Source organism: Pseudorca crassidens, chromosome 3 (genome assembly GCF_039906515.1).
Source record: "Pseudorca crassidens isolate mPseCra1 chromosome 3, mPseCra1.hap1, whole genome shotgun sequence".
Taxonomy (NCBI): Eukaryota; Metazoa; Chordata; class Mammalia; order Artiodactyla; family Delphinidae; genus Pseudorca; species Pseudorca crassidens.
In genome coordinates this window covers 168,574,775-168,602,748 of record NC_090298.1, presented here as the reverse complement: position 1 = coordinate 168,602,748, position 27,974 = coordinate 168,574,775, and the positions used below count along the sequence as shown (strand labels likewise).

The following is a 27,974-nucleotide window of genomic DNA, read 5'->3' as shown; positions in this document are numbered from 1 at the left end:
TGTCTGCAAGTAACCCTAAGTGGGAGGGCTTCTGGGTGGATGGGACAGAGTCTGACTGCCTTTGGGGAGGATCTCTCGGGGGCTTCTGAAGCAGGGTTGGGGGCTGGGAGGGTACGTCAGGGACACCCATGGTGGGGCAGTTGCAGGTGTCCTGGTAGGGGTGCTAGTGCGGCAAAGAGCAGCCTGGGGTGTGCTGCTTGGGGACGGAGGGGCAGAGGATAGACTCAAGGATGTCAGGGGTCCCTGCCCGCCCCACGCTGGGCTCTCCACTGATGGCGGCCCTCCTCCTGCAGTCCCTACAGACCGAGAAGGAGACTCCCCAGGCCTCCCTCGGGGAGGGCCCCTCGGCCACACCGCCTTCCAAAAGCGGTCAGAAGACACGGCCGCTGATCCCCGAGATGTGCTTCACCTCCAGTGGGGAGAACACAGAGCCACTCCCCGCCAATTCCTACATCGGCGATGACGGGACCAGCCTGCTGATCTCCTGTGCTAAGTGCTGCCTGCAGGTCCATGCCAGTGAGTGCTGGGGAGCGGGGAGAGCCGAGGGATCCACCACACAGCCCCGCTTCACCCTCCCGAGACGGCCACCCTCGCCCCTTCCTCTGGCTGCTGCTTCGGGCCTATAGCGGGACCTGGCGTCATGGGGTGGGGGTCTTGACCTTTGGGGGCAGGTGTCCTGCCCTTCCCCCTGGCCAAGGCAGGACTGCCTGGTCAGCCTCCTTCTGGGAGGTTCCACCGAGGCCTGCCCTCCCCGCCCAGGGCCTGGGAGGCCGCAGGAGATCAGGTACCTGTCAGGGGCTGTGACGCTTTTAAACTCCACACTTTGGGGCCGGAGTTGGAACTGATGCTAGAGCTGAGGTTCTAGAGTGGTTCAGGGGTCGGATTTATCTCTGCCATCGGTGACTACCCTCCCCCAAACCCTGAAGTCCCAACCATAGCCTGAGACAGGAAGATGGATGTCTGTCCCCTTCTTGGGTGGGAGGGGGCAGCGAATGTGAGATTAAGCTCCCAGGACAGGGAGAAAGCTTCCTGGAGCCGCTTAATTTTGCGTGTGTACATCTCTGTCCAGCGCCCGCCCTGCAGAGGCCTGCCCGGAGCTCACTCTGTCTCTTGGCTGGGAACCCGTCTGCTCTGCCCGGCCGGGCCCGGCTGTGAGACGTGCTCCTGGGCAGATGGGCCCCCCGGGGTCGGGGTTGGGGGGGAGGGGGTGGGCAGCAGCCAAGCTCACCACCCTGCCGCTCTCGAGGGGCCTGAGGTCCAGCCACGCAGGGGGAGAGGAGCCTCCCTCATTGCCCTTGGGAGGCAGAGTCCTCAGCACAGGCATCTTCCTTGAGCCCTGGCACCAGACAGAGGGGGACACCCCCAGGCCTGACCTTGGCTGAGGGCCCCAGGGGATGGAGCAGGGGGCCAGGTGTGGGCTCTCGGGTACCTTGCCATCCCTCAGGGTGCCCCCTTCCCGCTGCCTTGCTTTCTCCCTGTCCTTTCCCCAGGGACCTCTCAGCACTGGCCAATGGCCCCTCTAGCCCACAGAGCCCGTTTGGTGGGTAGCGAGCCCCGGCTGGCTCAGGGTCCCCGCAGGACTGCTGGGCAGTGACCCCGGGTGAGGCAGGGTCCTGGGGCAGGCTGTGCCTTCTGCCCTTGCTCTGAGGCATGGTCCTCCTCCCCTCCTCCATGCCCCCTCCCCCATGCTCCCTCTGCGACTGTAAACCCGGACCACATCCCAAAGCCAACACCTTGGTAACCCAGAGCCTCCGGCTGCGCTTTTGGAAACAGTGGACTCTGGGCCCAGCTCTGCTGCTCTGAACTCAGGGCTCCCCGAGGCCCACCTTGCATCTCACACCACCGCTCGGCCACCTTCCTCTCTCTCAGCTCAGAAGAGCCTGGGCGAGCCTCCCAGACTGGGGTGGGGGGCGAGGGCCAGGCTGAGCCTCCAGACCCGGCAGGGCTCCCGCTTGGGGGCCAGCTCTCCTTCCCCGCGTCAGCTTCCAGACTTTCTCCGGCTCTGTGTGCAGTGGCCCGGATTGAGGTAGAGCGGTTGGTGAGCACAATTACCCTCAATGCCGCAGCCGCCCTTCACCCCGCCCCGGGGGCGGGAGGGGGCTCCGTGCAGCCCGCGGGCAGCTGCGGTGACAGATACGGTGGCCCCTGTCTTCCAGGTTGCTACGGCATCCGCCCAGAGCTGGTCAACGAGGGCTGGACGTGTTCCCGGTGCGCGGCCCACGCCTGGACTGCGGTAACTCGCCCCTGCAGCTGGGGTGGTGCTCTGAAAGCCGGCGCGGCCCGTGGGGGAGCCGGTCCTGGGCCCCGGGCTCGCCCGATCCCGCAGGGTGACCTTGGGCTGGCGGCCTCACCTCCCTGGGTCTCGGGTGGAGCCCGACGCACTCTCTCGGCCCATCGCTTCCTGTGGCCGCTAGTTTGAAATGTAAGGACCGTGGGCGGGGGACGGAGCAGGTCCCGGAGCAGCAGGCAGGCGGCGCCGCCCTGCACACCCCTCACTTGGCTGTTGTCTGGTCCCTGTAGGAGTGCTGCCTGTGCAACCTTCGGGGAGGCGCCCTGCAGATGACGACTGACAGGAGGTGCGTTAGAAGGGACTCTCCTCCTGGGGTGTCCTGAGGGGCGATTCGGGGCGGGGGCCGGACCGGCAGGAGCAGATGAGGTCTCCTCGGCCTGGCCAGCCGGTGCGCACAATCGTGAGATGACCCCAAGGGGACGGAGCGCACCTGTGACCCCTGACCCCACCCGCTCCGCCCCCCCAGGTGGATCCACGTGATCTGCGCCATCGCCGTCCCGGAAGTGCGGTTCCTGAACGTGATGGAGCGCCACCCCGTGGACATCAGCGCCATCCCCGAGCAGCGGTGGAAGCTGGTAGGGGCCCTGGAGAGTCCCTAGGCCCCAGGGATGCAGGGTAGCTGCCAGGGAAGCAGAAGTCGCATTTCAGTTTGGCCATCAGTTACTCTGAATAGCCATGGGGGTACCCGGAGAAAAGCAGGGCGCCCCTCCCCGTCTCTATTTCCAGCTTTTCGCACAGAGGAAGCCACCCGCACTCTGCCCAGTTCTTTCTTGCCTAACCTGCGATATGCCGCCAAACAGAATTTTAAGTACCCAATCCAGTTACAGTCATCGAGCAGGGCTCTAGAATGTCTTCATCATGCCTAACTGAAACTTCTCACACGTTAAACGGCAGCTCCCTATTTCCCCTCCCCCACCCTTGCGACCATCACTCTGCTGTCTGCTTCTGTGAGTTTGTTTCCTATGCCTTGTGGAAGTGGAACCACGCAGCATGGGTCCTTCTGTGTCTGGCTTTTTTCACGGAGCAGAATGTTCTCAACATCCATTCACATTGCTGCAAATGGCAGGATTGCCTTCTCTTTCATAGCTGAGTAATATTCCATTGTATTTCTGCATCACATCTTCTTTATCTGTTTTCTGTCAAGGGACACTTAGGTTGCTTCCAGGTCTTGGCTATTGTAAACGATGCTGCAGTGAACATGGGGGTGTAGGTGTCTTTTCAAGATAGTGATTTTTTTTCCTTCAGACAAAAACTCAGGAGTGAAATTGCCAGATGGTATGGTAGTTCTATTTTTAATTTTTTGAGGAACCACCATACTGTTCTCCACAGCAGCTACACCAATTTACATTCCCACCAACAGTGCATGTGGGTTCCCTTTTCTTTCTATCCTCAACAATACCTCTTGTCTTCTTGATGATAGACATTCTAACAGGTGGTTTTGATTTGCATTTCCCTGATGATTAAGTGATGTTGACATCTGTTCGTGTACCTGTTGGCCATCTGTATGTTTTCTTTCTTTTTAAATTTATTTATTTTTGGCTACGTTGGGTCTTCGTTGCTGTGCACAGCCTTTCTCTAGCTGCAGCAAACGGGCTGCTCTTCATTGTGGTACATGGGCTTCTCTTTGCGGAGCACGGGCTCTAGGTGCACGGGCTTCAGTAGTTGTGGCATGCAAGCTCAGTAGTTGTGGCTCACGGGCTCCAGAGCGCAGGCTCAGTAGTTGTGGCGTACAGGCTTAGCTGCTCTGCGGCATGTGAGATCTTCCCGGACAGCGCTCGAAGCCGTGTTCCCTGCATTGGCAGGCAGATTCTTAACCACTGAGCCACCAGGGAAGCCCCCTCTATATGTTTTCTTTAGGGAAACGTCTATTCAAGTCCTTTGCCTATTTTTGAACTGGGCTGGTGGCTTTTTTGCTCCTAAGTTGTAGGAGTACCATCACTGGCCCCTCTGAGGAGCACGGCCATCCTTGGGCAGGTGTGGTCTTGCAAGGCTCACGCCTCCCGCTCTTGCTGGTCACACACACACCCCTCCCCCATCTGGGAGAGCCTTTGGCTCAGTGGGCAGTAGGCAGACAGTGAGCAAACACTGGCTTCCCTTCCCAGCTTGGCCACCAGCCAGTTGTGTGACACTGGACAGATTCCTTGACCTCTCTGTGCCTCAGCCTTCCCCTCCGTAAAATGGGGCTGCTAACAGTCCCCTGTGTGGGGAGCATCAGCTGGGCCACAACAGAAAGCGCTAATCATGCCATCTGAGCACCAGCATGTGCTCTCAGGTCATCACCACCTGTGAGTTTGCAGGTGGCCGTGTGGGGGACATGTGGGTGATGGGATGTGTCTTGTGGCATCTGGGAGCTAGGTCCTTGGCCCAGGGGTATGGACAGCATCCTGGCTGCTTTTCCTGCCTGGTTTATTTCCCAGCTGCCTGGCGCAGGCCTGGCTAGTGACGCTCCTCCAGGCCTCTAGTGGGCAGGAGGCAAAGAAATGGGGCTGCGGGCACTGAATCCAGCGGGGAGTCCCAGCGAAGGCACAGAGACACCGACCGCGGAGCCCACAGGTGCGGGGCCCCCGGGCAGGGCTGAGTGGGCAGCCAGCTGGAGCCATGTGGGAGGGGACGGACGGGGCTTGGTCAGGAAACGGGGGGCACTGGGGCCAGCGCCAGCCCCGCCCAGCAAGGACGGGCGTTAGGAAGAGGCTGGCGCCTGCGGGTGATTCCTCCAGGAGCACGGGCGGGAAAGGCCTCATTATTCAGGTGGAGTGATGGTGCGGTGCGCTCTGCCGTGATAGATCCTCCCTCCCAGACGCGTTATGGACCATCTGACATTTCCAGCTTGCAGCCTCTTCATTACCAGCACTTGTAACGATGAATTAAAAATCCTTTTACACCAGGCTCGCTTGTACTGCCTAATGGAGCCTCGCACGGAAGCCGGTGGTTAACTCCTGCGTGCCCGGCGCCCGCCTGCCTCCCTGGGGCCATGTGCAGGCCGCAGGCTCGGGGACGGTCACGCCTGGTCACCCGCCCAACTTTCTGTCCCCGTGACTCCCTGGCCACTGGTCCTGGTGAGCGGGGGTGGCCCCAGCCTGCCGGCGGCCTGAGCCTCGTGCTCACCCTCTCACCAGGCCAGGTCAGGTTGCGAGGCTGCCGGGGCGAGTGCCCTGAACCAGCTCTGCCCTCTCGTTGGCCCTGCCGTGAGGTGTAGAGGCCGGTGTCACATCCTGATGGGAGGGAGGGTGGGCTGGCAGGCAGGCAGTGAGGGATGACGGCAGGGGCCGGTGGGGAAGAGGGGAGGCCGGAGACATAGGACATGGTGCCTTGCGGCCTCCATGGCTGATGGCACACCCAGCCGCAGCCCTTGGCCTCCTCTTGGCCACTGTTCTCCACCAATGTCCACACCCCACCCTGTACCACCCCCCATCCCCACCCCCGCCTCACTGCCTCCAGTGAGGGAGTCCCAGACACGGGACTCACCCTTAAGGCAGCCCTGAGCTCAGCCCTTGATAAATGGCCCGATGGGGGCCTGGCCTGTATTCCTCATGACGTGTAAACTCGGAATAATGAGCTGCCACCGGAGGCTGGATTGAACGAGCTGCGTGTCAGGCCTGGCTGTCAGGTTTCTCCCGGGCCTCGGCTGTGGGGTCGCGGCCCGGTCGCCAGGGCAGCTGTGCTCCACCTTCCGCTCCCCGTGGAGCCACGCAGAGCACAGTCCTCAAGGGCCGTGTTGTGCTTCTGCACCTGTCCCCGCGGGCCGGCTGGAGAATCAGGCATCGACGGTTTAATAATGAGATATCATTGCCATCGATTGGCGCCGGGCAGCACTCCTGCAGCGCCTTTGCTGTGGGGCTTCTCTGGCTTTTGAATGCGGTTTACAAAGCGGTGAAGGCCCGCTTATTAAACGCCCAGAGTGACGGGCTGGTGGTTGCTGAGTGGTGGCAGGGCGTGGGCGTAGGTGCACATCGGCGGCCTGGGAGCTGATGCCCAGCAGAGCAGGTCACCCCGGCAGGGCGTTCCCACGGTGTGGGCCCTCTGCCCCTCCTTATGAAGGGCTACACTGCAGCGTCTCTCATTCAAAATTAAGATAAAATCCCCCATTTTATTTATATATTTATTTTCTTTAAAAAAAAAAATCCCCCATTTTAAAGAGAACATTTTCCTTTTACTACATTCACAGAGTTAGGCAACCATCACCTCTATCTAGTTCCAGAACATTCCATCACCCCAGAAAGAAACCCCCTCCCTATTGGGTGACTGCCATCTCCCTCCCTCAGCCCCTGACAACCCCTAACGCACTGGCTGTCTCTGTGGATCTACCTGCCTGTTCTGGACGTTTCCCATCAGTGGAATCACACCCTGTGTGTCCTTCTGTGCCTGGCTTCTCTCGCTGAGCATCGTGTTCTCAGGGTCCATCCACGTTGTAGCGAGTGTCAGTGCCTCTCTCCTTTTCATGGATGAATCACGTTTCACTGTGTGATTGTTGGTGCCTATTCCAGTCTTGGAAGTGCTCCTGGGGGGCAGCTGCAGGCCGGGTTGGTGGGCCTGGGGTGGTTTGTGGGGGGCTCTACATCGCGGTCAAGACTCTCCCAGGATGCCTCCACTCAAGGCCGGCTGCCGGGACTCCGCACTCCAGCCCTGGGTCTCAGAGTCACTCCCAGGAGACAGACCTGGGGGCCCGGCAGGAGGCCTCCCAGCCCGCGGGGGCGGGGGCGGGGGCAGAGGCACCGGCCAGAGCCCCATTCCCACCGCCGTGTCCCCGCAGAAATGTGTGTACTGCCGGAAGCGGATGAAGAAGGTGTCGGGCGCCTGCATCCAGTGCTCCTGCGAGCACTGCTCCACCTCCTTCCACGTGACCTGCGCCCACGCCGCTGGCGTCCTCATGGAGCCAGACGACTGGCCCTACGTTGTCTCCATCACCTGCTTCAAGCACAAGTCGGGGGGTCACACTGTGAGTGCCCTCCTGCCCTCCGCCCTGTTTCCCTGTCCGCCCACCCGCCCCGCTGTGTTCTGACACCCCCTCCGCCTCCAGGTCCAGATCCTGAGGGCCGTGTCCTTAGGGCAGGTGGTCATCACCAAGAACCGCAACGGGCTTTACTACCGGTGCCGCGTCATCGGCACCACCACGCAGACCTTTTACGAAGTGAACTTTGACGACGGGTCTTACAGCGATAACCTGTACCCAGAGAGCATCACGGTGAGCAGCGCAGGGCCGAAGGGGGCAGGGCCAGTGGCGGTGGGTGGGGCGAGGGGCGGGCACAGGCGCAGGGCAAGCGTTGCCCTTAGGAAGGGAGGTAGCCGGATCCCTCACAGGGGTCCCCTGCATCCAGGGTCACCATTGTCCCTGATGGACAGGCCCAGGCTGTAGGGCCCCTGCTAGAAAGCGCCACCTGTTTCTGTAGAAACAGCAGAGAGCCAGGCCAGTCTAGATATGCCTGCAGGCGGGTGATACCCCAGGGCTGGCATGGCCACGGCACCCCCGGCCTCGGCACCTGCCCACAGCTCCCCTTGATAGTTCAAGCTGAGAGCACTGCCTTCTTCCTGGTGGCAAAATCTACCACATGGGACCTTTCTTAGCCCAGGCGAGCGCGGTGACCGAGGCCGAGGGCGCCCCTTACCCCCCGCCTGTCCTTCCTTCCACAGAGTAGAGACTGTGCCCGGCTGGGTCCCCCACCTGAGGGCGAGTTTGTTGAGCTCCGGTGGACTGATGGCAACATCTACAGGGCCAAGTTCATTTCCTCTGTGACCAGTCACATCTACCAGGTGAGGGGGTCCTGTCTACCAGGTACAGGGATGGGCTGGGGCGGGGCCCTCGAAGAGGTCCTGCTGGGGATGATGGCGTTTGCCCACTAACTGAGAAGGTCAGCACAAGCTGGAAGGTTGTCCAACTGTCCAATATTATCCCCTTTGGAGGTGTCTTCCCGATGTGTGTGTGTGTGTGTGTGTGTGTGTGTGTGTGTGTGTGTGTGTGTGGTAGAACATACATAACATAAAATTTACTGTTTTAACCAATTTTTAAGCGTACAATTCAGTGCCCTTGTTTTTTTTAAAAACCAAGTTGGTTGTGAGCTTCTCACCGTAATTGTGGAAAAGAAATTATTGAAAGGGGTGGAATCTTTGACGAGAAACCACCCGTATCCCAGCGGGAAAGATGATAGCTGCTGACCCTGTGCTGCTTCCCGTGGCTTGTCTGGCAAGCAGGCCGTGAGAGTGCGGGTGTCGGGCCTCAGCCAGCCAGGCTGAGCAGCCAGCAAGCTGAACTGTGTCCCCTTGGCAGGTGGAGTTCGAGGATGGGTCCCAGCTGACAGTGAAGCGTGGTGACATCTTCACCCTGGACGAGGAGCTCCCCAAGAGGGTCCGGTCCCGGCTGGTAAGTGGCTGGGGGTGAGCGCTGCTGCCTGGGAGAGTGACCCGTCAGGTGGCCTTGACCTCCTGCCTCGGCCTTTGCCTGGTCTGGGATGAGAGGGTCAGCCCGGCCGGCGAGGAGGAGACAGAAGCGCCTGCACATGGATCTGAGCTGCAGGTCAGCAATGCACAAAGGAACAGGGGAGACTGGCCTCTTCTCACAGCCTTTCACTGTCTTCTTTCTTTTGTGTTTAATCCAAGGTTTTGAGGATTGGGGGCTGTGGCCATGGGTGGAAGAGCTGAGTCAGAGCTGGTGGGGGTCTCAGATGCCAGGTTCCCTTGGGGGACGGACAGGAGCTGCCAGGCAGACGAGTGGCCTGTATACACCCTGGCCTTGCCTCCTGTACTCTGTGGATGGCAGGGCGCCCGTCCTGCTAGGGAGCCAGTGACTGGGAGCTTAGGGCCCCTCCTCTGCCTGATGGGGGGCTCACTCAGTGAGCGTTGTTTCTCAGAACATTGTCATTGGCTGAGGGTCAGCAGCCCAGGGCCCTTGACCCCCAGCAGGGCAGGCATCTCCTCCAGCCAGGCCCCCGAGCGGAGCCTGTATTTCAGTCTGTTCCGGCTGTGATAACAAAATATTACAGACTGGAATTTACACAACAAGCTATCTCTCACAGTCCTGGAGGCTGGAAGTTCAAGATCAAGGTATCAGCAGATTCGGCGCCTGGTGAGGGCTGGATCCTGGCTTACAGACACCTGCCTTCTGGTGTGCTCACATGGTGGAGAGAGAGAGCAAGAGAGAGCTCTCTGGGATCCCTTTATAAGGGCACTGATCCCATTCGCAAGGGCTGCACCCTCATGACCTCATCACCTCCTGATACCATCACACTGTGGCAGGGTAGGGCTTCAACACAGGACTCTGGGGGGGGGACACAGACCTAAAGGCCACAGCACCCCATCCACACTAACCCCAGTGCCGTCTGATCTCCTGCAGTCGGTCACCACGGGGGCCCCGCAGGAAAATGTCTTCTCGGGAGAAGAGGTGAAGGCCGCCAAGCGCCCGCGGGTGGGCACCCCTCGCGCCGCGGAGGACTCGGGGCGGAACCCGGACTACCCGGCCTTCATGGAGAGCCTCCTGCAGGCGCAGTGCTGGCCCGGAGCCCCGTTCTAGGACAGCCGGCCGCCCGGCGACCCCTTGGCCCAGCAAGGCAGGCGCGGCGGGCCCAGGCATTTGCTTGCTGTGAATCCCTGTCCTCGCCTCCGTGGCCCGAGAGGCTACCTCGGTGACAGGAGCGAGCAGGACGCCACACGCGCCCCCGGACTCAGGGAGCAGGGCCACGTGGGCTCTGGGGGGCCGGCGGGGGCACGCGCCACCCCCTCAACCCAGATTCGTAAACCACGTAAGCTCTTCTTCTCGAAAAGGTGCTACTGCATTGCCTGCCTCCTGAGCAGCCTTTGAGATTGTGACTTCTGTACATAATCACCTTTGTGAGGTTCTTTCTATAAATACCTATTGTTTAAAAAAAACGCAAGAAGAGAAGGAAAGAAACGGAAAAACAAGCCCCAAAGTTGTTTTCTAGATTTGTGGCTTTAAAAACAACAAGACAAAATGTACTTTTTCTCAGAACCAAGATTGCTGCGGGAGATGAAGGCAGCTCGTCTTTTCGTTTGTTGTGTTTTCTGGTCTCGCTGGTCTGTGAGTGGCGGGGATGCACTGTAGCTGCGGTGAGGCCTGGGGGCACCCAGGGATCCCGGACGGTGGCGCCTGGTCACTCACTCTCTCCCAGTCGTGAGATCGAGAAGGTCCAGGTGGCTGGCACCGCCGCCAGCGCCCAATGGAAGGAGACCGGCAGCTCCCTGGGTGGCCTGCCCCTTGTCTGCGTGGCCTTTTGCAAAATAAACGCTCTCTCCTCTGGTGGCTCCATCTTTTGCTTCTTCCCCTCGGGAGACCCATCCCCCAGCTGAGGCCTCGGGTGGGCGGTCCTCGGGGGGTCCGGCTACGGCCCAGGTGTGCAGGGGGTCTTCCCCGGAACCCGAGGGGCTGGCACATCCTGTATCCTCTCCGTGACGCGTGGATTTGTGTGTCCAGGAGAGAGAGAGCGCGAGGGAATCGTTTTCAGCTCAGAGGAAATCTGCCTCGTAAGGATTGTGGGTTGAGTTTCCAGGCAAAAACGTGCTTCTTAGCCCCCCGCCTCTCAGCTGCCCCGCTGTCCCCTGTAGGGGGATTGAGGGCGTCATTTGCTTGTATAGAACTTTTTTTAATTTAAAAAAAGAGGCTCTAACGGTTGCCAGGCCAGAGAGAACCATGTAAGGGAAGTGGAGAGCAACTTCCTTGATGGGGAGGGGGCAGGTGACCCGGAGGGACGGGTGGGGCGGGAGGTGCCAGGGGAGTCGGCGGAATGTCTGGGTTTCCTCTGCATGCAGCAGCCCCTGCCCCAGGGCGCTGTCACTGTGTTCATATGTAGTTTGAAAATGCTATTTATATTGTAAAGAGAATAAAAGGAAGCGGGCAGACGCCCCTGCGGCCCTGGGTTGGGCGGTGGGCCGGCCCCGTGACCGGTCCCTCTGGGTTGCTGCACCCCATCCATCGGTCGTGGGTTCCCAGACAACTCGTGCAGACAGGTGGTCTCACAGCAAAGGGGAACGCACACTTCCCCCATGAAGATAACATCCATGTCTGTGTGCGAAAGCAAAAAACAAACCCACCCACCCTGGTTTTTTTCCCACCTGAGATTAAGGATGCGCGCTGTATTTTTGCCTAATTCCCCTGCCTCTAGGTTCATAATGAATTAAAGGCTCGCGAGCACTGCGAATTACAGCTCCAGGTCTTTGCAGTGTCTTCTTTTCTGAGTGGGCGCCGGGAAGGCGGTCGGCGGTCGGCGGTCGGAGTTCTCCGGCAGGGGTGGGCTCCGGTCTCCCCCTCCAGGATGGAACAGGCGTGGAGCCTACCCGGAGGCGGGGCGGGGGGTGGAGCACGCGGCCTGGCACCGCAGCCCCTGCTCCCCGCCTGCAGGGTGGAAGAAGTTTCCTTCCTGAGCTGGACATCTGAAGCTTGGCCCCACACAGGCCCCCAGCATCAGAGGCAGTCAGGGACCCTCTTCGTCTGACCCACCCCTTGCTTGTCAGGGGCCTGCGGCCACCCTCTCCCCCGGCCCTCCCAGCCTCAACCCAGTTCTTGTGACATCTGAGCCGGGGAGCGTATCTTGTGGTGGGCGGCCGCTGGGCATATGGGAGACAGTGGGGTCTCCCACAGTGGGGTGAGGCTGAGACCCCCGTATTCATGACCGTGTCGCTTGTCCAGCCAATACTGGGGATACAGCAGTAGGTGTGTCACCAGTGGGAGAGTTAGACAGTACGTAAAATGGGATGTCAGCTGTGATGTGAAGAACTGGGAGTCCTGAAGGAGATGAGAGGTTGAGCCATGGGGACTTCTTGGGACACGGCCCGTGCAGAGGCCCTGGGGCAGCAGCGGGCCTGGATGTTTGGAGGGACAGTGAGGAGGCCCGTGTGTCAGGAGCAGAGTGAGCGAGGGGGAGACATGGAGGAGGGGAGGGCAGGGAGGGGACGGGGCAGGCCGTGGAGGGCCTTGTGGACTGCGGGGAGGACTTGGGCTTTTACCCCCAGGGAGGTGGGACCCTGGAGGGCTGTGGGCCAAGGAGGAGGGGCGGGGCCTGACAGTTGCTCACAGGCGCCCTCTGGCTACTGAGAGGAGGACAGACCGTAGGGTGAGGTGGGAGCTGGGGACCAGGACAGAGGGGGCTGCGCTGAGCATCTGGATAGATGGCTTTTGCCATGACCTGAGATGGGTAGGCTCGGGGTGGGGAGAGGCCAGGAGCTCAGCTTTGAGCACGATCCCCCCCATATGAAGGTACATGGCTGGACATGGGGCCGAGGGCCAGAGGAGGGCCTTTAGGAGACATCAGCACCCAGGGGATATACTTACTGGGTAGGTGGGCCCTGGAGTGTCTGTGCAAGACAGTGACGTGGGGGAAGTCAGGAGCATGGGGCCGTGGACAGGGCGCCCCCCTGGGCCTCGGTGTTTCTTCTGCAGAACGGGTGTCCTTCAGGGTGCTGTGTCCTGAAATCTCCATCCAGTCATTGCCACCATCACCCCACTTCCCAGACCCCCTTTCATAGAGATGCTGCTTCCAGCGCCCTCAACAGAGCCACCGGGACTCAGTTTCCCCATTGCTGCGGGGGAGTCTCTGTGACATCGACCAGGTGAGTCAGCATGTTCTGAGCCTGCCTGGGGCCTGGCGGACATGGTCGGTCCTCAGCCCCAAGGAGGGGGCCACAGACAACAGCAGTGCAAGTGGCTGACCCAGGTGATCTCAGCAAGGCTATAGATGGCCCGCTGTTCCCAGCGCTCTCTGAAACGTCATAAAATGGGGAGGCAGTTCGGGACAGGCCATCGTGGACTGAGGCCAGGGCTAAGACACCAGGCTGGATCCCCAACTGTGCGGCCACATGGAGCGGTGGGGTCCATGTGGTGCTGGGCTCTGTGCCCAGCCCTGGAGTTTGAGTCATTTATCAGGTGGCCAATATCAACCGCCCTGTGCCAGGACCTGGAAGGTGGCTGAGGAAGAGGGGCACACGGTCGCTGCTTCTCTGGAATTTAGAGTTCAGGAAAGCAGGCAAATGATGGAAATGTAAGGGACCCTATATACAGCTTTGACATGTGTCCTAAAGGACAAGAAGGAGGGCAGAGACAGAGGGTAAGCCGTGGTCTCAGAGACCTGTCAGATGGGATGTCAGGATCCTAAAGAGGTGATGTTTAGACCCGACCCCTCAAGGGAGGTCGATCAGATTTGGGCCAGGGGTGCGTGGTGTTGAATACCGCAGCCTCTTAGGGCAAGGTCCCCGCAACCTACAGCCCTCAGTCCAAATCCAGTCCTCCACTTGTTTTTATAAATAAAGTTTTATTGGCACAGGCACGCCCATTCATTGAGTACCGTCTATGGCGGCTTTTGCTCTACAAGGGAGGGCTGAGCAGAGACCACTTGGCAGCCCAAAAGCTAGACATAGAGTATTTGGCCCTTTACAGAAAAAATTTGTGCTCATTTCAGACTTAGAGACAGTGAGAGGTGACAGCCTCCATATACCCGCTCTGTTCCTGCGACAGAATCGTTCTCTCATGGGGCATCCCTCAGTGCCCAGATCCACCTTGGCCCTCAAAGGCCCCTGATTAGGCGCTCTGTACCTAGCGCACCCCCCCCCCACCCCCACCCCACAAAGAGCTCAGTGAGAAGAAAGGGACTTTGGCCTGGGCCCTTCCATCCAATCGTCATCCATCCACTGGGGGCTGTTTCCTCCACACCTGGAACATCTCTGCTCATCCTGCTGATTGCTGGCAGGAGGACCAAACACCCACTGTGTTCAACCCCTCAGGCTGCCCCCACCCCCTCAGGTCACCCTAGTGCAGAGAAGGACAGCGAATTTAGGCCTCCCTTGGCCTCTGCAGCCTGCGAGTCCTGGCTCTAACCCCCGCTGTCACGATTCACGGCTTTTATGACAGTGCTGAAATCTGCATGCCTGCTGCCCCATCTCCCCGTCACCAGCTGTCCCCCCCTACTCTCCTGGCCACCCATTCTGGCTGCCCCCCCGCCCCGGCGAGGCTGCTCGGGGACACAGAGTCACAGCCCCGAGATCACCACCAGGGAGAAAAGCTCCCAAAGACCCCAAGGCCTGGAAGCCAGGCTCAGAGAGCCCTGCAGCTCTCGGCTGGGCTGGGGGACTCACCTCGGAGCTCCGGCACCTGTGCTAGGGAGCGTTATCTATGGGTTAGATTACTTCGTGCTTTTGCTCCCTTAATGGAGAAAATAAGAATTATTTGCTGCCACGGACGGCCAGCCTGAGGGGTGACACAGCGGCCGGCGGAGGCGAGGCCGGGAGAAGTGAGTGGGTGCCTGACGTCTCCCTGAGGTGACGGGGACAGATGGCTCCCCTCCCAGCAGCTTCCGGGGGATGGGGAGGGACCTCCCAGGCAAGACAGCCTCCCTCCCTCCTCTTCCAGGTGGCCTCCACTGCTCTGTTGCCCCCAGCTTAGTTTCAAAGGACCATTAACTGGTGGCTTAAAACAACAGACATTTATTCCTTCCGGTCCTGGAGGAGGTCGGAAGTCCGAGACCAAGCTGTCACAGGGCCACACTCTCTCCGGATGCTCCAGGGGAGAATCCTTCCTGCCTCTTGCAGCTTCTGGTTTCCCCAGGTGTCCCTTGGCTGTGGCCGCATCCCTCTCCACCCTATGTCTTCACACGGCCGTCTCTCTATGTGTCCGTGTCTTTTCTCTGTCTCCGATGTCCCTCAGCCTTTCTCGTACAAGCACGCCAGTCACTGGATTTAGGGCCACCCGGATAATCCAGGACCGCCTCATCATCTCAGAACCCTTAACGTAGTTACATCTGCAAAGGCACTTTTTCCAAATAAGGTCATAGTCACAGGTTCCGGGAAGTAGGGTGTGAGAGTGTTTTGTGGGGGGGAGGCCCCAGGCAAGCCACTCCGGTCTCCTCCCCCACCACAGCCCCAGGGACCCCTGCTGTAGCTCTCTGGTCCCATGACCATCCCCCTACTTGATCGTGAGCCCCGTGAGCATAAGGACACAGTCTCGGTGCCATCAGCACCCCCCATGGGCCTGACAGGCAGATGGATCCTGAGGAACATGGTTGGTGACCTACAAGGGCTGGTGGGAGAGGGTATAAAAGAATTAGGGGGAAGGGGAAACAGTAGCTGGAGTGAAGTGGGGTGACTCGCTCTGAGTACACCTTTTTGAAATAGCTCTGACTCTTACAATCACGGTCCTGTCTCACATACCCCAAACAATAACTAACTAACGTCAACCAGAATGTGGTGGGAACCCCAAAAATGGAAAACAGTAACACATGAACCCAACTGTGCTCTAAATGAAGGGGGAGGGAGAGAGAAAGGAGCTGATCAAAGTAACTTGGAAAACAGTGTTTTGACTGGATACTGTTAGGCTAGAAACAAAGATACCTATACACCAATGCTGTATTCCAGTAGAAACTGGTTCTCCCAGGTAAGCTATGCTGTAGCTCATTTATCTGAATCCCGGGGTTGAACAAATGAGTAAATAAATTGTAGGTGATGAGAGCCAGGTTCCTCTCAGAGAAAGCAATTACAAGGAAGTCAAGAGGATGGGAAGCTAGAACAAACCTTGTGCTAGCTGGAATCAGAAGTCCCAGTATTAATTCATGGTCCTCAATATAGAGAGAAAGATTAGATAGATAGATAGATAGGTAGGTAGGTAGGTAGATAGAGTCAGATAGTACAGTTAGACACAGAAGTAAATAGTAAATATAGGTGTGTGTGTATGCTTGGATACTCTGATGCCCCGATAGCAACGAGCACACCTGGCACCTGGACTTTGGTTTCTAAGTACCATTCTCTAAAAAACGGAACCAGAACTCCTTGGAGAAGCCATTAACTTTATGCCTGGGGCAGGCAAAACACAAGTCTGGTGCATCTTGAGTTGCCAGAAAGGAAGGAAATACTAAAAAATTTTATAAATATATATATGGGACACAGAACTCAAACCAAAGCCACTCCCAATAACGAACACTAGAAGAATTTGAACAATAAAATAAATGATAGTATTGGATTATAACCTAATAGAATAGAATAAATAACTGAATTAATACATACATGGACTGGCGGAGAAGGGACAGCTCTTCCTTACAGATGAATTCTGATCAGTTAACGTAGGGGTGAAAGTTTACGTTCAAACCGTTCACATTCAGTCACTCAGCAAATGCTGGCGGAGGGCCTTTGCTGTCCTGGCTCTGTTCTGGGAGCTTGGGCTATACGGGGGAAGAAGATAGGCAAAAAAAAAATCCTGTCCATGGGAGCTCACTGCCTCTCAGGAGAGGCAGATAGTGTGAATAACCAAACTATGGAACAGGTTAGAAGACTATAAATGCTACATGAAGAAAAGAAAGTAAGAGAGATGAGGGTGGAGAGTCGGGTTACTATTTTATATAGAATGTTCAGAGTCTCACTGAGAAGGTGACATTTGAGCAAAGACCTGAAGGAAGTGAGGGAGTGAGTCAGGTGTACATCTAGGGGAAGAGAGTTCCCGTGCAGGGCATAGCCTGTGCAAAGGCCCTGGGGCAGGACCATAACTGGTTCATCGGAGGGACAGTGAGGAGGCCCGTGTTTCTGGAGCAGAGTGAGCGAGGGGGAGAGAGGGAGGAGGAGAGGGCAGGGAGGGGACGGGGCAGGTCGTGCAGGGCCTTGTGGGCCATGGGGAGGACTCGGGCTTTTACCCCCAGGAAGGTGGGAGTCCTGGAGGGCTGGGGCAAAGGAGGGGCAGGACCTTATTCAGGTGCCCACAGGCTCCCTCTGGTGGCTGCGGCGGGGAGGACAGACTGTAGGTGGCCAGGGCAGGAGCCTGGAACCAGGGTGGAGGCAAGTGAGTTGGTCCAGATAGGTAATGATGGGGGCTGGATCAGGTGGAATCAGAATGACCATTCTTTGGGTTTAACAGCGTGGGGGTCCCTGCTGACCCTGAAAAGGGGCAGTTAGGGTAGAGCAGGGGCATGAATGACTGGTTGGAGAAGGGTCCACATTTTTACACAAAGAATTGCCCTGTTCTTTGGTAAAAAGTAATATTCCATAGTGCAGATGGACTGTTAATTTGTTTAATCAATACCCTATTGATGGGCTCGGAGGTTATTTCCAATTTTTTCCAATTATGAGCTATGCTATAGCAAAGCAGTTTTGTTATTACGTGTGCATGTTTCTCTAGAATAAATATCTAAAAACGGGGGTGGGGAGGGGAGGACTGATGGGTGGAAGCTTCTGTCGTTTTACTTTTAATTCCTGCAGCCAGGTGACCCCCCCAAATACCTTGTGCACCCCGACGTGCATTGGAGGAGGATGCCTCCTCCCCGTACCTTCCAGGATGAAAGCTCTCACCTAGCCTGTGATCCCCATCTATCGGATCGGTAAAAAGCTATATCTGATCATGGCCTTAACATTTATTCCTTTTATAATGAGTCAGGTTGAGCATCCTTTCAGATGATTAAAAGCCTTTTGTCAGAACTGTCTTGAAACACAGAATTTTAAAATTCCCCGATGACCATTTCCTGCCAGCGAGAGGGCTGATTTGATGTTCAATCTTTCACCGTGCTGTATCCATCCAGCCCCGCGTCACTGGCTGAGCTGTGGGTCAGGGGCCACACCCAGGCTTACCCTTCTCTTATTTGATTCTGTGAAATTAGAAAAACCAAGCCCATAATTACTGAGTAGTGAGACTGTCAGCAAACGGCTGGTGGCTGGACATCAGCTCAAACTAGGACGGGGAAAATGCAGGCATGTCTTGCCAAAGACCCCTGTCTATCACTGCAGGCTGGAAAAAACTGGTCCTTGCCATTTGGGGAAGGATCACACACTCCACACCCCAAGTTTGGTTGTGTTAACGCTGCAAAGATCCCACATTTGTGTCTGCTGAAGTGTATGGATGTGGTTTTAAAATATACCCCCATGATGAATCATCCGTCTTCTTCTCCAGCAGGAAAAGAAAATCATCACTGAAGGCTCAGACCTCTGGTGACGGAGCTCCATTTTCTTAAGAAACCCCAATTTGTTCTCAGAGTTAGGAATGGCAGCCCCAAAGGGATTGCCCCGGGCTTCCCGAGTGGCTGAACACCTCCCGGTCACACTCCTGGTGAGCAGCCGTCTGAAATAACAGCCGCAGACGTGGGCAGCATGATCAGTGTTGCAGAGAAATATCTCAATACGCATGTTTCAAAAACGCACGTGAGCACTTTTTCCCAGGAATGCCTGCGTCCTTCAGTGGACAGAGTCTTGTTGCTGCTGCTCAGCTTGAAGAGGGTGATGGGACTGGTTTCATAATCATTTTCATTGCTGTGTCCCCATGAGAAGGCAAGTCACTGCTACTGGCTGTTTTTGCTATATAAAGCTGTGTGGAATTTGTAGTTTATGAGCGACCACCTATTTATGTAGCCATAGCTCCTCCTGGTTGTCCCCCAAGCTGGTGGCCCTTGAGTACCCACCCCACCTCGCCTTCCCCTGGCTACCCTGTGGCTCACAGAGAAATACTTAATTGTAAAGATCCTTCCTTAGAGAAAAAGTTTTTAGTGATTAAACAAGGCAGATGCTGTTGGTGGAAAAACCCAGCAGACATCCCCAATTGCTTCTCCCTTGTCCTCCTCCTTTACATTAAAGGCTGGGAAGTCAAAGTACTTGCCTTCCCAGCCTCCCTTGCAGCTATATATGGTCATATGACATGGTTCTGGGCAATGAGACATAGGCAGGGAATTCTGGAGAAGTTTTTTACTTCCTCGTGAAAGGGACAGTCAAGGCTGGTGCTGCCCTTTTTTCCCATTCCTCTTACCTCTTCCTCCCATATGGAATGTGGGCATGATGGCCAGAGCCACAGCAGCCATTTTACAAGAGAGAGGCTGAGCGATGTCCTTGACATCCTTCCTTCCTTCCTTCATTCTTTGGATTGGTAGTATTTGCTTATTTACAGGGTGTAAATACTGTCACCATGGCTGAATTCAAGCTAGCAACCTGATGTCACTGATTGCAGAATCATAAAAAGAAGCACAGTAGCCCACCATTATATAGTGTTTCCACCAGATACAATAAATATAAAAAACCTGAAGAACATACATGATAGCAAAACACGGTAAAATAAGTAGCAAGTGATGAGTTTTGAATATTTATTGCTTTGTTTTTAATATAATTTATTTCATTGGAAGCTTATATAATTTTATTTTTCATAATGGCTGTGTTTAACAACCAGTTCACAACAATAATTGCCTTATTTCGCTCAAGTTTGAGAGTGGGATAAAAACGTTTGGTTGAGCCCAAAGGTCACTGAGTTTTGTTTGAAAAGTATTTCGTCCGGTTCTGTTATATTTTTTTGTGGCTCAGATTGCTAGGGGCCCCACATCATCTTTCAAGAGCATTTCCTAACTGTTGACACCAGGAACAGGGCTCGAGTGACCACAGAGCTAATAAATGCCGATCGATTGCTGTACTTTCCATTCACACTCTTTCCAGTGCTTGTGAGAATTCCTCACGCTCGCGACTTGATGAGTCCTGGCACATACAGATTCTCTGTTTCCTGTTTGGGCTGACCTGTAACTACCACTCACGCTAACAGCATCTTTCTAGGTATTTACCTTACGATTTTAGCACAGCTTTTACAACTCAATGAACCACTTCCAAGCCACTGATACAATTTTTAAATTTCTTTTTTATTAAGCCATCATTTACGTACCATAAACATATCTTCACTCTCACAGTTCTATAAGTTTGGCAAATGCATTCTCATGAATAACCACCACCCAAAACATGATATAGAACATCTCCCTCCCTCCACAGTATTGCCTCATCACCCTCCAAGCTCCAAGGCAACTGTTGATCTGTTTTCTACTCCTCTAGATTAGTGTGACCTGTTCTAGAACTTTCTGTAAATGGAATCCTGCAGAATGTAGCCATGTGTGTCTGGCTTCTTTGTCTCAGCACAGTGTACTTGAGATCCACCCTCATTGCGTGTTTCAGCAGGGAGTTCCTTTTTCATAGCTGTATAGTATTCCATGCAGGTCTGGACCACAGTTTGTTTTGTATGCTCACCAGTCCGTGGACATATGTGATTGCAAGTGAAGCCACGTGAATTCATTCATACCCACAGCTGCTTGTGGGTATTTCATGAGACTATTATCCTCAGCTTTCACTGCTTCTTACTGAACCTTCTTCAGCTGGGGTTTCCAGCATGGAGCTCTTTCAAAGAAAGTTGCAATGATTAACCTTGTATCTAATTGCAGAGCAGAGGAGGGACAATGCACGGGCGGGCCAGGGACATTCACAGCCACCAGTGTGGCTGGAACAGGGTGAGTGATGGGAGGGCGGGAGGAGACAGAGGGAGCTTGCCCCAGGGAGGAGCTTGGCTTTTGTGCATTTTGCTGGAAGAGGACTGGGATCTCTGGAAGGATTCTGAGTGGGGAAATGTTAGGATCAGCCCAGAGTGGGAGTCAGGAGACCCTGTGAATCCCCTGAAGGGCCACGATACTAAAACTAGGGGGGGGCTTCCCTGGTGGCACAGTGGTTGGGAGTCCGCCTGCCGATGCAGGCAACGTGGGTCCGTGCCCCGGTCCGGGAGGATCCCACAAGCCGCGGAGCTGCTGGGCCCATGAGCCATGGCCGCTGAGCCTGCGCGTCTGGAGTCTGTGCTCCGCAACGGGAGAGGCCACGGCAGTGAGAGGCCTGCGTACCGCAAAAAAAAACCCAAAGAACTAGGCGGGGCTGATGGACTAGCCCTGCATCCCCCGGGAAAGGGGTGGAGAGCAGCCCTTGAACCCCTGCCTCCGCTGGATTAAACATATTGACACCAGGGTCATGACCATCTGATAACAGAATCCGTTCAGAACAGCTGCCTGGTGACAAGTGTAATAAAGCGTATTAATGAGGCCATTATTACTCCCTAATTAAAAGCTAATAATGAAGAGTTAATTGCCTTTAAAAGATGAAGCAAGGCCGGGCTGGGATTTATCTCTGTTTGCCTTTGCTTGCATGGATAGGCAGATATTTGGGAACTAATTAATTGAATCAAATCTTACAGAAAACTAATAATCTCCTCATGCCATTTGGGCTGTTGCATTAAAAGGTGTTTGCTGCGTGTCTGAGTGTTTCCATTTTAAGGTCCTAGGTCCTCTGTTCCTGGCAGGGGGTGGGGTTGGCGAGGTGAGCGGGGGGGGGGGGGGGGGGGTGGGTCTGGGGGCCATTTGTCCTCCTGATCTGGTTCACCCTCCGCTGCCCAGAGGCTGTTCCAGGGAACAGACAGACCTGGCCGAATCTCAGATCTATTTCCATAATAATAATAATTATTATTACCTTTTATTTTGAAATAGCTTAAGACAAAAGAAGTTACCAGAAATAGTACAGAGAAGTCCTATGTCCCCTTCACCCAAGCTCCCCTATCATCCTATGTTACAGAGCTGTTCTACCTTATCCAAACCAAATTGGCGTCATACAGTTAACTCAGGCACAAGGCTTGTTCTGATTTCACCGTTTTCCTTTTAGAGTTTATATGGGGATATGTCACATGTCAGCAAGCTCAGCCTTTTAAAGTGTACAGTTCAGTGGCTTTTATTGTATTTACAAGGTTGTGCAGCCATCGCCTCTAATTCCAGAACATTTTATCACCCCAGAAAGAAACCCCGTCCCCATTAGCATCATCCCCTTTCCCCCTCCCCCAGCCCCTGGCAACCACGAATCCACCCTCCATTTCTGTGGATTTGCCTGTTCTGGACGTTTCCCATCAATGGAATCACACGCTGTGTATCCTGTGTCTGGCTTCTCTCACTGAGCATCGTGTTCTCAGGGTCCATCCACGTTGTAGCGAGTGTCAGGGCTCCTCTCCTTTTTGTGGGCAAGTTCGTGAATGAATGTATGTTTTCAATTGTCTGGGGTCTGTATTCATTTTTAATTGCACACATCAAATGCAAATATGCCACTGAACACTAGGCATAAAGCTAAATCTTTCTCCACCTCCTGCCTGTTTCCTCAGCCAGGACCCTCCTCTCAGAGGTCAGACCCTATCACATTTTGGCGGGGGGCCCTCCTACACGCTGTTCTCTGTGTGTTGACAGATGTCCACACGTCCCCAGGGAGATGCAGTCATTGTCTTGAGACTGTTTCCACGAAGATGAAATCTCAGTTCTAATGAAATTTGGCCTTGTTCCTTGTTTGTTTTTCTAGAAAATCCCCATAGAATTACCCGCATTTATTTTTCCCTTTTGCTTTTACAAATTGAGTTATCACTTAACTATAAAATGATGCTACAACCTTAAGAGTACAACTTGATGGTTTTGCATATAGAGAGAGACACCTGGGTTACCACCACCCAAACAAGTAGAACAGGGGTTGGCAAACCCTAGCCCACCAGCCAGATCCAGCCCCATGTCTGTTTCTGTACGGCCTGGGGAGTAAGGGTGTTTTTACATTCTTTTTTTTTTTTGGCCGTGCCCCTTGGCATGTGGGATCTTAGTGCCCCGACCAGGGAATGAAACCGCGCCCCTTGCATTGGAAGTGCGGAGTCTTAACCACTGAACTGCCAGACAAGTCCTGTTTTTACATTCTCTCTCTCTTTTTTTTTTTTGCAGTACGCGGGCCTCTCACTGTTGTGGCCTCTCCCGTTGCGGAGCACAGGCTCCGGACGCGCAGGCTCAGCGGCCATGGCTCACGGGCCCAGCCGCTCCGCGGCATGTGGGATCCTCCCGGACCGGGGCACGAACCCGTGTCCCCTGCATCGGCAGGCGGACCCTCAACCACTGCGCCACCAGGGAAGCCCCATTAGTAGCTTCTTTCTTTTTTTTTTTTTTTCCATTAGTAGCTTTTGTTGCTACTTAACTCCCTTTAACATTTCTTGTAAGGCAGGTGTCCCGGTGATAACTCCCTCAGCTGTTGTCCATTTTGTGGGTGTCTTTATCTCTTCTTCATTTCTGAAGGACAGCTTTGCCGGATACAGAATTCTTGGTTGACATTTTTTTTTTCTTTCAATATTTTGTATCTGTCATCCCATTCTCTCCTGGCTTGAAAAGTTTTTGTGGAGATATCCACCTATAGTGTTATGGCGGTTCCCTTGTATGTATGTACGGGGCCACTGGCTTTGCTCTGCAGACCATCAGCTCTGCCTACCAGACCCTCCCCTCCAGCCTTGCTGGGTTTCACAGCCCCCCAGCTGTTACCAGTCAGGCCTTCTGGTCCACAGGGCCCCCGCCCCAGCACCACGCAGTGGTGGGCGGGGCTATGAATTAGCGTCCCTGCCTGAGCTGGAGGGGGCCAGACGAGGCTCCAGGGCCCGCAGGGCTCCTCCTTTGAGGGTCCACGTCAGGCAGACCTGCATCCCGCCAAGTTCCTTGGTCACACTGTCACCATCCTGGTTCTGCAGATGAGCAAAGCTGCTGGCTGAGATGACTACTTGGACGCCGCAGGTAGGAACTCTGTTTGCCAAGATCCCAGGGCTGATTGTTGCAAGCCCCTCCCCCCTTCTCCATCTTGGTCCTATTCCCGTGGTCAAGCCCCGAAGAGGCCCCTGCAGTCTCCGTGGGGCGAGACCAAAGCGGGGGCTCCCAAGAAGCAACCCACAACGCTGGGGGAGCTGGATGTCCACCCTGGGTTCTCTGAGCCCACTGGAGGAGCCCGCTCGGTCGGTACTGTGCTGGCTGGGGGGAGGGGCAATGCGGTTGGTATGCCGCTGCTTCTCTTACCCTCTGATGCAGCCTGTCTTGGTCTCTGTGGCGCAGGATATGCTCAGCCTTAACTGGATGTTCTACGATATTCTCAATGGTTCCTTCTCCATGAATAGCTGTTAGTTGTTGTTTTTGTGACAGGGAGCAAAGTCGGGAATGAACTATGTCACTCTCTGGGTGGCATCACCTCCCTGTTTCTCTGCTTTTATACTCCAGGCAAGACTTGCAGGCCCCCAAACTCACCTCCTCCGGACCTTTGCACTTGCTGTTCCCTCTGCCTGGGATGCTGGACCCCTCATCTTTACCTATCTCTCTCCTGTTTCTCCTTTGGCTCTCAGTTGGAGGTCACCTCCTCCAGGAAGCCTGCCCTGCCCCCTGATTTTGCTGTGTTATGTACCCTTCTCTCTGTGTGCCCTGGTTGCCAAGGACAGCTGTGTTCACTGCTTAGATCTCAATCTGTGGGTGTGTTGATTGACTGTGCGAAGGTAGTCTGAAATCCTTAGAGGAAGATGCATCTGTAGACCAGGATGCAAGCCAGAAAAGGCTTGGTGGGACAGGAGGAGGGCTATCAGGCAGAAGGACCAGCCCGAGCAAAGGCCTGGAGGCAGGACTTGCCAGAATAGGCTTTCGGGCAAGCGGTCCATGGTCTCCGTGTGTCTGGGCGCCGCACACGTGAATCATTGGAGGTGCCCATCACTCTGCCCCCATCACACTGCACATGTGTGCCTCGTGGCCACTCGCCGGGGCCCTGGAGCATGGTGAGAACAGTCAGCGAATGTAGATCGCGCTTCTGCCCACCCTGTGGTTGGTAAGGCTGATTGTTTCAATTCAGCTTCTGCCAGGGTCATGGGCAATGCAGGAGGCGTAGGTTCCTAACTCTTGAAGTTCCGTGCGCCCCTTATGGGCAGATGGGGCAGTGGCTTCTGCAGAGGTCCCCGAGCTGCCTCACTCTTAGTGCTTGGGGTCTCCCAGGGAGTCATGTGATCTCGGGTGAGTTTCTGCTGCTGGGAAGATTTGTCATATATAAGACCACAGACCTCAGCCCATTCTTTTTTTTTTTTTTTAACTTTTTATTTTGGAATGATTCTAGATCCAAAGGAAGTTGCCAAGATTGTACAGAGAGAAACAGTATACAATTATGTATATGATTATATGTATCTTACATAACCCACCCTTAGTATAATATCCAAACCAGGAAACTGACGTGGGTACCTTGTGTCTCATTCTGTGCAATTGTATCACACATGTGTGTTGACTCTTGTAACCACCATCTGGATACAGATCTGTTCCATATCCACAAAGATCTCTCCTCCATCTCTATAATTTTGGTTATTTCAAGAATGTTGTATAAAGGCAAGAGTACAGTACGTTGTGCTTTGAGATTGCTGTTTTTACTCGGAGTAATGCCCTTGAGGTTCATCTAAGCGTCTGTGCCTTTTCTTTACTGAGTAGTATTCCCTGGTGTGGATGGACCATGGTTTGCTTAATGGGTGAATCCCTGTTGCAGGACATTGGGGTTGTTCCCAGTTTTCGTCTATTACGAATAAAGCAGCAACAAACACTCATGTCCAGGTTTTTGCAAGGACATAAGTTTTTCTTTCTCTGGGATAAATGCCCAGGAGTACAATTGCTGGATCGTATGGTAAGTGTTTTGTGTTTTAAGAAGCTGCTGAGCTGTGTCCCACAGGGGCTGTACCATTATACATTCTCACCAACAGAACATGAGATCCAGTTTCTCTGTACTCAGAGCAGCTTTGTTTTTTTTAAATTTTTTAAAAAAAATTAATTAATTAATTTATTTTGGCTGCATTGAGTCTTCGTTGCTGCGTGTGGGGCTTTCTCTAGTTGCGATGAGCGGGGGCTACTCTTTGTTGCATTGCACGGGCTTCTCATTGCGGTGGCTTCTCTTGTTGTGTGCAGAGCACAGGCTCTAGGTGCACGGGCTTCAGTAGTTGTGGCATGCGGGCTCTAGAGCGCAGTCTCAGTAGTTGTGGTGCACGGGCTTAGTTGCTCTGAGGCATGTGGGATCTTCCCGGACCAGGGCTTGAACCCGTGTCCCCTGCATTGGCAGGTGGATTCTTAACCACTGTGCCACCAGGGAAGCCCCTCAGAGCATCTTTGATCTCCATTCAGGCTTGTCCTGGAAACCCCACATCCCAGGGGTTTTGTTTTGTTTTTGTTTTCAGAGGTGGTTTCCTGGGCCCCAGGGACAGCCTTTGGAAGAGGGGGGAAATGTGGGCCTGTGATTCTATTTCAGGGTGAATTCTGCCATGGACTGAATGTGTCCATCCCCCACTCCCGAATCCCTATTTTGAAACACTAATCCCCAGTGTAATGGTATTTAGAGGTGGAGCCTTTTAGAGGTAATTGGGTTTGGATGAGGTCATGAGGGTGATGCCCCCATGATGGGATTAGTGTCCTTCTAAGGAGCTGAAGGGACCAGAGCTCTCTCTCTCTCTCTCTCTCTGGGCCATGTGAGGACATAGCAAGAAAGAGGCCATCTGCAAGCCAGGGAGAGGGCTCTTGCCAGAACCCAACCATGCTGGCACCCTGATCTCGGACTTCCAGCCTCCAAAACTGTGAGGAATTAAGCCGCCCAGTCGATGGTATTTTGTTATGGCAGCTCAAGCCGACTAGGACAAGTTGGAAAGCTCCCAGCCCCTGGAGCTCTGAGCCTTCCTAAGCAATCTAGGATCCAAGATGCTACCAACCACCAGACAGAACATCCACACAAATCAGGTGCCAGAATTTGAAACACATAATTGCAGGCATTCACTGAGGAATTTATCTTAGAAAACAAAATATGCAATTTGTTTTATCCTATGGTCCGTACAGTTTTAGTCTTCAGCTATGCGCGAATCTTTAAGTAAAGTAAAAGAAACCATCAACTGTTGGGGACAATTTTGGCATATTTTTCTCCCAACATATTGCACCCTCTCTCTGCACACACCTCTCTCTGCCTCTTTGATTTTATGGTGCTAATAATCACAGGGACTTTTGGCGCACACACACACACACACACACACACACACACACACACGTGAGGTTCTATTAGTCTTGCCAAGAGCCTCTGTTTCTTAACCCATTGCTAATCAGATCTAATCTTTTGGGTTTTTAACTTTTTTTTTAATAATAATTATAGATGGACAGGAAGTTGCAAAAATAGTACATAGAGTCCTGTGTACCCTTCACCCAGCTTCCCTCAGTGCTGACATTTTTTTATGGCTCTAGGGCAATATCAAATCCAGGAAATTGACATTGGGATAGTACTCTTAATTAGATGATGATATTCAGATCTCATTGTTTTTTTGACGTGTGTGTGTGTGTGTGTGTGTGTATGCAGTTTTATTCCATAGATGGATTTGTGTACCCATCAACACTGTCAAGATCCAGGACTTCTACTTCTCCAACTCCACAAAGCAATTCTCTCATAATATTTCTTTTTTTTTTTAATTTTATGGAAGTATAGTTGATTGACAATATTGTGTTAATTTCTGCTGTACAGCAAAGTGACTCATTTATACATATATATATTCTTTTCATATTCTTTTCCATTACGGTTTATCACAGGATATTGAATATAATTCACTGTGCTATACAGTAGGACCTTGGTTTTTTTTTTTTTTGGCTGCGTTGGGTCTCTGTTGCTGCACGCGGGCTCTCTCTAGTTGCGGCGAGCAGGGGCTACTCTTCGTTGCAGTGCACAAGCTTCTCATTGCGGTGGCTTCTCTTGTTGCGGAGCACGGACTCTAGGCGTATGGGCTTCAGTAGTTGTGGCTCACAGGCTTAGTTGCTCCACGGCATGTGGGATCTTCCCAGACCAGGGCTCAAACCCGTCCCCTGCACTGGCAGGCGGATTCGTAACCACTGCGCCACTGGGAAAGTCCCTAGGACCTTGTTGTTTATCCATCCTATATATAATAGTTTACATCTGCTAACACCAAACTCCCAATCCTTCCCTTCCCCATCCCCTCTCCCCCTTGGCTGTTCTCTATGTCTGTGAGTCTATTTCTGTTTCATAGATAAGTTCATTTGTGTCATATTTTAGATTCCACATATAAGTGATAGCATATGGTATTTGTCTTTCTCCGTCTGACTTACTTCACTCAGTATGA

At 54.2% G+C, this 27,974-nt stretch overlaps 1 protein-coding gene across 2 annotated transcripts in view; it reads left to right on the top strand.

The window, feature by feature from the left end:
• The window catches only part of KDM4B (lysine demethylase 4B), a 111,646-nt gene extending 100,208 nt beyond the window's left edge, over positions 1–11,438 (top strand). For both annotated transcript variants that reach the window (XM_067734082.1, XM_067734087.1), the window contains 9 exons: positions 294–516; positions 2,157–2,233; positions 2,521–2,576; positions 2,757–2,865; positions 7,041–7,226; positions 7,308–7,472; positions 7,919–8,038; positions 8,553–8,645; positions 9,615–11,438. In XM_067734082.1, coding sequence (XP_067590183.1) covers positions 294–516; positions 2,157–2,233; positions 2,521–2,576; positions 2,757–2,865; positions 7,041–7,226; positions 7,308–7,472; positions 7,919–8,038; positions 8,553–8,645; positions 9,615–9,791 — 1,206 coding nt within the window. In that variant the 3' untranslated portion in view covers positions 9,792–11,438. The remainder of the gene's footprint in view (positions 1–293; positions 517–2,156; positions 2,234–2,520; positions 2,577–2,756; positions 2,866–7,040; positions 7,227–7,307; positions 7,473–7,918; positions 8,039–8,552; positions 8,646–9,614) is intronic.
• Positions 11,439–27,974: the final 16,536 nt, after the last annotated feature.